Below are 14,406 nucleotides of genomic sequence, written 5' to 3' on the forward strand. Positions count from 1 at the left end.
GCTCCGTAATCGTCAGCCATTCCTGTCGACCGTTTTCAGCATTCAAGCAAAATCACTTTTACCTTGACTACGAAATGAACACGTTTGTGTTCAATTCACACCAGAAGGAATCCACTTCCTTTCCAAAATAGATGAGGATATTTGTCAGTTCGATACTTCGACGAATCTTTCTCGAAAAGAACCTTTCTTAACGTAGAAAACACTAAATACTGATCGAATATTTAATAGCGAGAAAATTTCATAAAAAATGTCATTCTTTTAGCATCGTTATTTTTAGATTTCTCAATGACTCGATAAAAGCCGCAAGATTTCATTTTAATGCTTCGATTCTACTTTTATTTGGAAAAAAATATTAAATTACTATACTTCTTTTCTCTCTGCTTTTTTAAGAAAAGAATATTGGAAACAATTCAACGTGACACTAGATCTCTTCGATAAAATTGTATTTAAACTAAAAATATCACCCTTCTATTACATGACAGATAATACTATATAATAATATAGAAATTATATCATAGGATTTTACAATTCGTTTATTTCATTCATTTCGTTTTTATATTTATTTTTGGTGATTATAATTAACTGTACATTGCTTTGTCACGTGATGTAAAAAAAATAATTCGATTTTACATATATTACGAGAAAAATTTAATGAATCTTACTAATTATCAAAACGACTAACACGGATTTCTTTTATTAAATTAATGAAAATGAAAATTAAATCGTTTAAATGTCGCACATGATCGTTAAGCATAATCGTGCAAAGTAGAAAAGAAAGAAATGAAAATTTAAACGTAAGAAGAAAAAAAAAAAAAGAAGGAAACTGTGTGGGAATAACAGAAGGATTCGTTTAACAGGTACTGGTAGCTAGGAATAATTTACAATTTTCGTCAGAGTCGTCTGTCGCGAAAGCATAACGCGATTTCCATCAAGTTGGAGAGAACGAATCAACGAAAAAATAGAAACGAACGAAGGAGAAAGAAAAAGAAGAGAAAAAAAAAGAAAAAAAGAAAGGGTAGATAAACGGGGTCGTCGACCGTCTCTTCGGCCATTCTCATTTGCATCTTTCTCGTTACGTTGAAACGTAAAAACGAGATAGAAAATATGAAATCGACCGAATCACCGCTCCCTTTTCCGTCTGTCCGCAGATTCAGTTTAATTTTGGATGCTTCATTCAAAAGTTTGTTCTTTCAAGGATAATTACCACTTCATAATAATAATAATAATACAAATAATATAAAATATAATACGTAAGAAAAAGGAGTAATTTTATGAAATCTTATTACTCACCTAATTCTGGTCCGCAGACGCGTGGAATTATTTCAAGAATAGCACTACAGGATGGATCCTCGAAACAAAGTTGACGAGCGTAGAGGCAATTTAATATAGCAACACCCTTTTTGATATCTGATCCTGAAACAATAGAAAAAATGTCTCTGTATAATCATTAGTCAATAATTTTTATCCCATTTTTCCTGCTATAGCAGCATTATCATATTTTATGCTTTAATTTAATCCGATGAAATATAGAAAATTTCTAAAGAGGATTTATCGATACTTGGAAAAAACTTATCGTTTAATATTAAAAATATATATATCGCATTAAACGTTTTCTATAAACACAAAAAAATGATATGCATTATTGTACTATTGTTATATATAAATAAATATAAATAAAGTGTGTTTTCAACTGGGTGAGTGAGTCAAACGTCTTTTAACTTTTCGTGCAACGAATAATAAAAAGAGAATTTAGAAAAAAATGGTAAAACAGCGAATGGAAAAATTGAAAGGAAGAAAAAAGGTGAAAAGAGAGAAAAAGATAGAGATAGAGAGAGAGAGAGAGGGATAGAGAGTAAAAAAAGGAAGAATCGGAGCGAGAACTATATCGCACGCCCTTACGGATTTTTACGAGCCACTCGCGAAACGGAAGTCGATAAAAGAAGACTCCTGGGTGCTGCAATTAATTACGAAACGTTCGCCACCGGTGCAACCGGCCATAAAGCACACTCTATATTACGGTGCCACTCTCGTACCTGAAGCTCTGCTTTGGACTGAACTCGCGAGCCTGAACCACCGAGATAAATAAATTTTTGCGATCATCGTTCTCGAAACGAAGGATTTTTTTAAGCTCGATCTCTCTCTCTCTCTCTCTCTCTCACACACATTCGCAAATTATTCTAATTATTATTTTCTTTTATCACTGAAATTTTTTCTCTCTTCCCCAAAAACCCTCTTCACCCTTTTCCATTATCGAAAAAAATAAACTTGAAACGCGATTCATCGATCTTCCAAGGAGACGAAACCGAACTCCTCGTTTCTCTCTCTCTATTTTTCTCTTCTTCCTTTTTATGCAAATGAATATCGAGCTTCCGGAAAAAAGAAAGACAAAGAGAGAGAGAGAGAAGAGGTGAGGGTAGGGAGAAGAAAGAGAAAGACCGAACGTACGTTCTCTCGTCGCGATAAACTATAATTATCGACACGAAACCAGTTTGCCGTTCGCGTGCCAAAATGCAATCTCGTTTATCTCGAAGAAAGAGCGTGTGTTGAGAGTGTCGAAATTAAATCGTAAACTTGCCGATCGTCCTTAACGAATGAAAAAAAAAAAATAAAAAGAAAAGGAAAAATAAAAATAACAGATAGAAAGAGAAAATGAAAGGAAGAAACACTTGTTATATTTCTTATTTAGGTATTATCCTAGACAAAAGGCTGACATGGAAGCAACATATACAAACCAAAGTAAAGCACCTCAAAGAACGAGTAAGAAAAATTTATTGGCTGTTTGGTAGATCGTCTAAGTTAGATTTGGAAAAAAAGCTCGCTATCTATAAAGCTATTCTAAAACCCATATGGACTTACGGAATCCAACTATGGGGAACTGCGAGTAACTCCAATATAGAGATTTTACAGAGGTTCCAATCAAAAACTCTACGAAACATCTGCAATGCCCCATGGTACGTTACAAACGAAAGAATTCATCAAGATTTAAGAATATCTACAATAAAAGAAGAAATTGTTAGCTTCAGTGAACGCTACAACTCCCGTTTAGCCAAACATCCCAACCCTTTAGCAAACAATTTACTGGAAACAAACGAACTAGTACGAAGACTAAAAAGGTTCTACCCTTCTGACCTTAAAACAAGATTTGAATGATTTAAAACATCGTAATATTATTTGAGTCTAATGTATTATATCTACACTCACCATTGTATATCTTATTTATTTACATTTCATGTTATTACATCACGCCAGCCTAAAGTACTTATAATTCTCGTCGAGAATTGATTGTATGTTCTGTAATGAATAAAAAAAAAAAAATTTCTCATTCGATTCCACTTCTGTTGAAACTTCACGAGGTAACATCGCGTAACTTCTTCGAATAGTACAACTATGATCATGATAATTTGTCGGTCACGTCGATGGCCACACTATAACGTCCGTGTTTCTAACGTAAATCATTCCCGTGGTTTATTGATGAGCAATAAAATGAAGGAACGGAAAAACGGTAAGAAAAGTCGTAAAAATGTGCCGAGAAGAAAGTAGCGATAGAAGAAAAAGGCATAAGAATTGCATGGAATAATATTTCCATTTCACTTTATTACCTTTTGACTCTAGCTAGCCTTCTTCTTTCATCTCTCTCTTCCTTTTCGTGACAAAATTATTCCTCCTTGTTGCACACTATATACTTTTTCTCTAACCCTTTCTCTCTCTCTCTCTTCCTTCCTTTTCACCCTTACTCTTCTTCACCCTTTCTTTTTCCTTAAATCTTACGTCACGTTTACCCACGCCTTTGTAATCGCTATTCGTTTCATGCGAATAACATAAATTTTTCACCCTTGTCATTCGTGCATAAACTTGATGATAATACTATGAAAATACATTTTACCGGGTGTCTGATTACAAAAAAAAAACAAAACACGTAAGATTCTATTTGTTGAACATGTTGATGAATTAAATACGATAAAAATAATTTCAACGACAATCTCGAAATTTGCTCGTTAAATTGAAAGAGAAGAATGTGATCGTAGATACGTACAAATGTTCTATGACGATTGAATCATCCTCCTTTTTACAATATTATCTGTGTGCAAACAAAAACTGATTTTATTTTCTTTTTTAACATTTTCGTTGAACAATTTATACAGTCTTGAAGTTAAAAAATCTGTCTATAATCATAGGGACAACGGTTTATTTAAATGCAGTTGTAAATCTTATCATATAGTCAATAATCGATGTAAGCAGCTAAATTTACAGAAATTTTGACGTGTATATATTAAGATAGTCATTTATTTTTAGTATTTCAAGCAATACCAAAGAAAAAAGGATAATTTCTTAGCCCAATCATGACAGAGACGAGACTTCAACTAATTTCATCTTGTCACTAATCTTTTCATAAATCATTATTTTTTTTCGTCTGATGAGTATAATCCTCAATTTAACTCGAAATGAATGTTAAAAAAATCATATTCAAATTCCAGTCCTTATACATTAATACAAACAAAATACCGTGAAAATGAAACATTTTTTGTGTATCTAAAAATATTCGACATATAAAGTATCCTGAAAATATACGATTTTCGTGCAAGAATGAAATTTTTTTTTCCATATCTTTTTTTGTGGTTTTTTTTTTAAGAAAATAAATCACGTTATTATTTAAGTATTAAAACATATGTTCTTGAGCATGCCCTAATAAAAAAAGAAAAACGAACTGTAGTTTGAAGATAATTTGATTTATTTATTTCAAGGTAAATTGAAAGAGTAGGAGTGTACTCATCAAAATTCTTTAAAAAGTTTTATGTGATAACAATTCTTATATAATATATATATATATACATATATATATATACACCTTTACAGATAGAAAGCAAGTATTTCTTATTACGATAGTCATCATTAAATTACAGTGGCCGGATTAAAAGTAATTATGCATGGTCAAGATATTATTTAAGAACATTCACGCACGCATCGAACCTAAAAGAACCGTTGTTCTTTACGCGACACACGATCGACCGCACGAAAACTTTTTCCTTATCGCAGTTTGACGATTCGGTAGATTAAGTGGAAGCGAATGTAGCCCTTGGGAAAGCTCGATGTTGCAGTGCTGTTGCGCAAGCCAAGTCGTGCTATGCGGCATAATAATTATCGTCCTTCGTTCGTGGTAACAGAAGTTCACGTGAATAACCTAATTGTGAGAGGGCAACGAGTAAAAAAAAAAAGACAAGAAAACATTAAAAAAATTTGAGCTTAATGATTCCTCTCGAGACACCGAGCTTTTTGTTGATTTCAAAAAAAAATGTTCATTTCTATTTTGTATCATTTATAATAAATTGGTAAATTCTATACGATAGAAAATCAGACTTTACTTTTATTATTTATTTCAAGAACGTATGATAGATTTTTTTTAATATAGATATATTTATAATAAATAAAAGAAAAAGCTTGTGTGTGTAAAAAGAAATATACGTATCGATATTAGTTTCGAATATATCCGTGAGATTGTTCTGCGAAGTCAGGTAAGTGTGCGAGCCGAAATGAACGAAACCAATAAAAGAAACAGAAAAAAAGAGAGAGAGAGAGGAAAGGGTAAGTAGGTAAGATGAAGAACTTTTTCCAGGCCCTCTCTTTCGCTTTTCAGTTCGCAGGAAGGAAAATCCCTTATCGTGTCGGATGGCCTCACCGGGGAAAATCCATTTGAGAATTTTCGTGCGCGGATATATTTAATTATCTCTTGGAAGGGTAGCGAGAGGATGGGAAGGTACTGGAGATAATTCCGGGGGGTGAAACTTTTGCACTCGAACTATGTTACGACGCGAGAGACGGAAAGTATAACTCTCCTGTCTTATTAAATATAGATCTCGCTAGCAATTGGAACTTCCGCTTGAACAGTTACTTCCGTTTCTACCGAGTTTTCTACTTTTCTCGTAACCCCAACTGTTTCATCGTGTCCCTTGCCCTTCCTCCTCCTTCTCTCTATTTCTTTATCTTCTTTTTTCTATTTTTATTGTTTTCTTGTCCCCTTCCCTTATTCTTCGTCAGTCCATTTCTTAGTTTCATATTGTCGTTTCTATAATATATGACAAGAAAAATATGTGTCCCGTATCATTTTGTTAAAGTAAATCTTGTTATAAAAATTTAATAATACGTTTTATATAAGGTAGAAGAATCTAATGGCAGATAAGATTCATGAACTACTGACAAAGCTCTTAATCGTTTTCAACGATCGTTCTCTTAAGCCTGGTCATTTTCATTTTCTCGTCACGTACTTTTTCGACGTCTTTAGAACCGTTAAAGGACTTCTATTTTCTCCTTGAACTTAAGTCGAGTGGACTTTTCAGTAGAAGGAAAATTGTTTGCAAAAGCCGGCTACCGAAGATAGTTATAAAATAGTTACGATCGTAGAGACTTTCGAAGAATTTGGAAGAACGATTAAACGAATCGTCGATTCTCTATTTGATTCGTTTGATTAACTGAGAATAGGTCGAACAGAGAAGTTCGCGGATCGTAACGTTTCGAAATGTGTTCCATGTTGAACAGGAAATAAAATTTAATTACCGTGCATCTAATTCGTTTCCATGTAACGCATACTCGACGATGGTCACTTCGATACTCACGATGATTGAAATGCTTTTCGATAAAGGTGGTCGGTCAAGTGCAGAACACTTTATCGAATTACTTCTTTGTCTGTTGTTATACAATCGATAAAGCTTTATAAATACAACTATATATATACTTTAGTTCTTTGTATATTTAGCTAGGTAATATACGATAACAAGAAAACTTTCATATATACAAGATTACTTTCGTGTAAGAATACTGTATTATAATTTAACCCGTGTTCTACTTATTTTTTCCTAAACGAGTGTGATTCGATTTGAAAATACTTCAACTCCATGAATACTTCCTAACTAGATACTTACGCGTAATACTTGACATACTTATCTACATATTGTAATTTTTTTATGAAGTAATCATTAACGAAATATAACTATGTACACAAATTTTAGTATTTCAAAAACTTAGATATTACATGTCTACTATTACAATTTGATGTAGGTAATGATATAAGCTTTTTTATGATATTACAATGACGTTACTCGTTTGAATTAAAATTTTCACAAAAAATACAAAATTCTGAAGAATTTTCAACAATAATTTATGTCAAACAGTTTGGAAAAGCAAGAAAGAAAAATATATAGAGAAGAGATCGAACAAGGCAACCGATTGGGAGTTCAATGTGAAGCATGAAGGGTTTGAAGGGTGGTGAAAGAGTATGGGAGGATGAACGATCCTACGAATCGATATATGGGACACTGATTTTCAATTATCGGTTTGGTAGGAAATACGTGGGCGAATTTGTTCATCCGTAGCCCGGCAAGCAGATCATGAGATGTTATTGTTTTCGGCGCGTGTAACGGTGTCGACAATCGTTCTCCATCAACAGAAATCGCCATGCAAAATGGACTTGCTAGGGATTTGTTGAGTATTTCCTATGGAATTCGCACGCCGATTGTTCCTACCAGATTAAAATGTTCCAACGACTCCATATGTACGAGCAAACGATACCTATGTATTTATTTAGGTACATATTCTATATGTATGCGTATACACGTGTATATATATATTTCACAAAGGAAAGAAGGACGATAGAAAGAGGGGATAAAAGAGGACAGTGTGCTGGATAAGATCGCAGCGAATGAGAAAATCGCTTTAATTTCGATAAAGGTTGCGTGTAATCGTGTAAAACGGACGTTTTGTACCGATAAATCGAGGTTACGCGTGGTGCTTTAACCCGATTAACAATCTATTATACTCGATAACATCGTTTGACGATATTATCTTACTCGAAACGAGAATAATTGATTTATGAGAAGTGCATTTGAAATAAAACGATCGTAACAATACAAGCGAGAAAAAATATTATTAAGGCTTTTTCTCTCCTTTGAATAGAAAAGAAAATGATATTTAATCAAATGTAATCTCTAGAGTATAGTAATATAATTAAACATCAAATATTACATATCTTATTTTTAGTATTTAAACGAATAGTGGATAAAATCGAACGTTATATGTATTATTTCAATGTATATTCATAAAAATACAATATAAAAATACAATAAAAATTATCAACCATTTCATTTGAACGAATAATTCGGTTTCTCTATGTTATGAATTCTCTTATGTTAATGTATCTATAATAAATTAACAATGGCTATATAATTTGATTGAAGAATAGTATATATCGTATTATGGTGTATATATATATAACGTTAAATTGTGAAATCCATTAATTCGTGAAATAATTAAACTGACCAGTTAAAAAACGAAAGAAAGTTGAACTGTATAATATACGAATTTACAAGAGACAAGCAGTTAAAGTATGTAATGGAAATATGATCCGTAAATTAAATCCCATAAAACAGTACGACTAACAAAACATTAGTTTTTAAAATACAAGAAGATATAGGAATGAATAATTACGAGCATTGTTGTAATAAAGGTAAGCAGACTTTAAATATCTCAATGTGAATTCATATATAACCACGTTATATTCTAAAACACTATTAGTTTTAATTTATAATAAAATTCTTCTTATATTTTCACCCCAAAAAGACATGAAATTATTTTATAAAAAACCTAGTGTATCAATGATTTAACTGAATTATACGATCTAACGTTGTAACATATACACATATGCCCACATATATTACTTACCACATATAGTACACATACTCGCGCACATATGCATATCATTTGCATAGTAATAAAACACGCACACACGTACACGCGAAATAAATTACATACGTAGTTATCTAATATCGTTCTTACATCTTCAACGATCGAAGTCTGACTGTTATAAGAACGAAAGCAACTAAACAATATACTCGACAGACTCCGAATGTACACGAAGGTCAATGTGTTTGAAAGTTCGGCAACGAAATTCTTAATAGAATAAAATCAATACTCGCGAATGTAAACACTGGCAGAAAAGTAAGATGTATATACGTATACGTATAAACAAAACATTCAACGACCGAGAAAATAAATCGATAAATTTTATCTCTCTATTCACACTTTCCCTTTTCAGTCGTCATCCTTCTCGGCTTTCGACAAGACGCGTTTTCACGTGCTCCTGTATTAGATATTGTATTTTTTTATGATTTATCATTTTTATTATTTATCATTTATCTTCTCATTTACATTAAACACACACACTGTTTTCTTCTTTTTTTTAAATATTTTAATTAATAATATTTCAATAATTAATCGCGTTAAATATTTTTCATCTTATATATGATACTAATTATACATATATGCATATATGCTCCTGTATTAGATATTATATTTTTTTATGATTTATCATTTTTATTTATCATTTATCTTCTCATTTACATTAAACGCATACACTGTTTTCTTCTTTTTTTTAAATATTTTAATTAATAATATTTCAATAATTAATCGCGTTAAATATTTTTCATCTTATATATGATACTAATTATACATATATGCATATATGCTCCTGTATTAGATATTGTATTTTTTTATGATTTATCATTTTTATTATTTATCATTTATCTTCTCATTTACATTAAACACACACACTGTTTTCTTCTTTTTTTTAAATATTTCAATTAATAATATTTCAATAATTAATCGTGTTAAATATTTTTCATCTTATATATGATACTAATTATACATATATGCATATATGCTCCTGTATTAGATATTGTATTTTTTTATGATTTATCATTTTTATTATTTATCATTTATCTTCTCATTTACATTAAACGCATACACTGTGTTCTTCTTTTTTTTAAATATTTTAATTAATAATATTTCAATAATTAATCGCGTTAAATATTTTTCATCTTATATATGATACTAATTATACTTATATACATATATGCTCCTGTATTAGATATTGTATTTTTTATGATTTATCATTTTTATTATTTATCATTTATCTTCTCATTTACATTAAACACATACAATGTTTTCTTCTTTTTTTTAAATATTTTAATTAATAATATTTCAATAATTAATCGCGTTAAATATTTTTCATCTTATATATGATACTAATTATACATATATGCATATATGCTCCTGTATTAGATATTGTATTTTTTTATGATTTATCATTTTTATTGTGTATCATTTATCTTCTCATTTACATTAAACACACACACTGTTTTCTTCTTTTTTTTAAATATTTCAATTAATAATATTTCAATAATTAATCGCGTTAAATATTTTTCATCTTATATATGATACTAATTATACATATATGCATATATATATATATATATATATTATTTTCTAGCAGTACACACACTCGCGCAAATATGCATATCATTTGCATAGCAATAAAACACGCACATGTATACGCGAAATAAATTGTATACGTATCCGACGTTGTTCCTTCATCCCTCGGCGTTCGAAGAAGACTGACAATTAGTATTAAAATTACAACACGGTACACTGAATAATCTTTTTGTTAATAATTTCATTTCGTTTAAAACTTATAGATATTTCATGAATTAATTGAAGATATATATATATATATATATATATATAAGGTTTGTTATCAATAATTATTAGAATCAGGGTTGAATAATCACAAATCTGAGTTTCTCCTGTAAAAAGAGGAATTTTACTGTGGAAATGACTATTTTACAAATATTTACATTATTTTATTTAACTCACCTGTAAAAAGAGAAACGACATTAAATGTCAATTATTCACAATGCCCCTTCTCTAATTACAAATTTTTAACAATTTAATTCGTAACTATGATAATTAACATGTCACTCCTTCGTCATCATGATCTATCCATTTCTAATTAACTTCAAGTTATTAAGTAATGTAACAATCTACCTTACCCACGCTACGCAAGTGCGCGGGATGATTCAAAAAGTATTATGCATTTTACATATATATATATATGTATACCTGTATATTAAAAATAATATATGTATATAAAAAAAAGTAAAAAACAAGGGAGACGATGAAACATTGAATGAATGAATGATTTTAATGAACGCACGAGATCTCATACCGAAAAGAGCTCGACGTTGTATCTCTCGTAGATCGCTGTGGTGAAGCTCGATATTCGAGGAAGTCACGCGAGTTATCGGAAATATTTGCGAGCGCGCGCTTCACGATAAGGGAGCATTTTTGAAAGCGTAACGATGTTCCGTTATCCTTTCTACCTACTCTTTACCCATTCCCTCTCCCTCCTAACCAGTATCCCTGAATCGGGCTTTTCATCTGTTACTCTTTGAAAATGTTAGGATTTATCTTTGCGCAAACTAATGTAATGTTCTTTTCTCGAAGTAATTACGATTCGTGGCGATGGCCGAAATGTTACGACGACGGCACTAATTGCTAGTAACTCACCGAATCAGATCGCCGACTACGAAATTAGTGGCGGCTCGCTAATTGAGGTGGGTCGAGAGTGCGAACACACCACGATCACCGGGCTCTTAGCCCGGAGCGCGCAACCATTTCCCATCAAGTAATTATTTCATTTGAAGGAACAAATGGTAAGAATCTTTAAATCCGCGGACTTTATCGGTATACTATTTCTCTTATTTTTATTCCGACACGCGAAACTCGATTCTCTAATCTATAAAATAAAAATAAAACTTTAGAAAATGTAACGGAACAGATGGAGAGCATTTTTCTGCTTTCTATTATTTTTTTCTAAATCTATCCTATAGGAATATACAGATATATATATAGATTCGTGTAGTTATACTTAAATAACTCTAATACATACGTATACGTGTATACCTGTATTTCTATTTAAATTCGTTGAAATAGATTATCGTTCATGGAAACGTGCGAGATATGTAGACAGCTAACTATAAAAAGGGATCGGGCATCTCTTACAACATAAACGTTTGGCAACGTTATCAAACAGACAAAAGATTTCCTTCCATCATAGTGTAAAAGGATCCCCGTGGTCGTACAGAAAATTCAAATTTTGGATTATCGCGATGGACACACCCTCTCTTTCTCGCGGTGGTACGACGGTTCGACGTTTGCAAAATGCATGAAAACTGTGCCTTGGGAAATCAAAAAAGCGGAATCGCACTTCTATAGATCAACGGTCGATGTACATTTGGATACATTCGAATGTATATAGGTATCTACCTGCTCACATTTCTACGCATAGGTGTATCTAGGAGTAACGAAGGTACTATGTACCTAAACGAGTCTAAAAGCATATGTATATATATATATACATATATATAGAGAGAGAAAAAGAAAGAGGATGAATGAGTGGGAATGAGAGAGAGAGAGAGAGAGAGAGAGAGTCGATTACGACCCCACAAGGCCATAAGAGCTCGAAACTTGCCCTGAAAACAGCGACCTCTCGTTTTAGGTTCCCTTAATCCCCCAAATGTTCTCCTCCAATCTACTCTACATTCTACCCACCACACACACACGAACCCGTTCGTTCTCTTCACTCGTGAATGTAGCTCCTTGCACCAAATAAAGGATACATTCACGATGTATTTCCTCTCAATCTCACTACGTTCATGTAGTTGCTTATTTCCAGTAATCACCTTGTTTTAATCATCACGATTATCTCCTTTTCGTAGATAAAAAAATGTTATACAGCGCGATTTTATCTTAACACTGATAATTTATAATTTTGATTTTATTCGTATTATTTTCGCATATCTAATTATTTTACTTTGTCATTGATTAATTAATAAATATAGATTCGTGTCTATGGACATTGATTTTAATTGATAATTTTATTGTAAATATTTCATTCTATCTTATAATTGATTTATATATCGGGAACGTATTTTCGTAATATCAGATTTTAAGAAATCAAATTTTCTTCGTTAGTTGATCAAATTTGTTCGTCTCTAGTGAGTTAAAGCTCTTTCTTCAGAGGACCAATCGAAAAAAAGTAATAAGCATCGCACGTAATGGATAGAAAGAGAGAAGAGAATAAGAGACCCGTCAAGTAGCACGAACAATAACAACAACAACAACAACAACAACAGCAGCAGTTGCAGTTGCAGTTGCAGTTGCAGTATTTGTGGCAGTGTTGGTGGCAGCAGCTCAGTGGGGACTTTAATTAGCGGGTACGGATCGATTTGTCGGTAGCACGCCTCGAGGGAAGCCTTGCCTATCGTGCGGACAGCCCTTACTTTCCTTCTAATTTCCCCCTTTCTTATTCGTTTTTCTTTTTCCCCTCTCTTTTTTTTCTTTTTTTCTCGCACCACACGAAAACCGCACGGTTTTCATGGCCGCACAGATCTCCCGTTATTTTCAATATCGCCGCGCGAAATGCTTAACTTAATCTTTTCGACCCCTACCCCTTTTTTTTTCTCCCCCACATTTCTATTTTCTTTCTTTTTCATAGTTAGCCTGTATTTAGATAGCGAGATATACGGGGCTTGGTAAATGAAAATTAAGTAATAAATATGTCTTAAGATAAAATATATTTTATATGATGAAAAATAATGAATATAATTATAAAAGATAATATCCTTATTTCTTAAATATTATTAAAAAACATAATTGAATATAATTTTCTTATAAAAAAAAAACAAAATAATAAAATACGTTAGCAATTATAGCAGAAGTTCCATTCACTTCGATGCAGAGAAAGAGAGAGAGAGAAAGAGAACAAGGATATTGCGTTGAAAAAGGTAATTCCAGAAATCGTAGGATCGGATGGCGGAAAAGAAGGATAAGCCGAAAGAATTAAAGGGAGTAAGGGGGAAAAGGAAGCACGAAGGCAAGGAGCGAGAAACGATCGTACGTTTCCCGACGCAATTTCAAGTAGGATGAGAAGATGGCTACCTTTTTGGGGACACGCCATTGGATAATGCATCCGGCGTACAAATAGATGGTGTTAGGAGGAGTGGAAAAAGTATAAGGAAGGGAATGGCACGCGGGATTCCCATATCGCTATCGAGAAGTCATAGAAAAGAAAGAAAGAGAGAGAGAAAAAGAGAAGAGAGGGTTTCTTGTTTTGCTGTTCTTCTTCTATCTCCCCCTTTTTTTCCATCTATTTTTCCACTAATCTATCCTTTCTCAACAAATCGAAGAAAAGATACACGCATCGTTAAAAGAAGAAAAAAAAAAAAAGAAGAAGAAGAAGAAGAAAAGTACTTATCTAAAAGTTAGTTTCGGTGTTCCGCAAGGACGCGTTTTTAAAAGTTTAAAAGCATCGACAGAATTGAACCAATCGTACATATAAAGCCCGGCCGCCATTCGAACAAATCTTCCTTTTCGTCTTTTCATCTAACCTTTTATAGTCCACTAGCCACTTTCACCCCCTTCACGGTTTACTTTTTTCCTCCTTTAATAACCCACGAAAGCAATCCTTTATCTTGGTCCTTGCAATTTGTCTCTTTAACAGCTTTTATCTCGCAATGATTC

The 14,406-nt window shown here is 32.2% G+C and overlaps 1 protein-coding gene and 1 long non-coding RNA gene across 6 annotated transcripts in view; one reads left to right on the forward strand and one right to left on the reverse strand.

Moving 5' to 3' along the window:
• Nucleotides 1-14,406, forward strand: part of LOC122514491 — a 779,718-nt gene that overhangs the window by 424,935 nt on the left and 340,377 nt on the right. The window lies entirely within an intron of this gene.
• LOC122514469 overlaps nucleotides 1-14,406 on the reverse strand; it is a 220,427-nt gene that overhangs the window by 128,897 nt on the left and 77,124 nt on the right. For all 5 annotated transcript variants that reach the window (XR_006303058.1, XR_006303059.1, XM_043631329.1 and 2 more), the window contains one exon: nucleotides 1,291-1,413. Coding sequence is in view for 3 of the 5 variants with exons in the window: in XM_043631329.1 (XP_043487264.1) it covers nucleotides 1,291-1,413 (123 nt within the window). In the remaining 2 variants the exon portion in view is untranslated. The remainder of the gene's footprint in view (nucleotides 1-1,290; nucleotides 1,414-14,406) is intronic.

Source organism: Polistes fuscatus, unplaced genomic scaffold (assembly GCF_010416935.1).
Source record: "Polistes fuscatus isolate 324 unplaced genomic scaffold, CU_Pfus_HIC Scaffold15, whole genome shotgun sequence".
Taxonomy (NCBI): domain Eukaryota; kingdom Metazoa; phylum Arthropoda; class Insecta; order Hymenoptera; family Vespidae; genus Polistes; species Polistes fuscatus.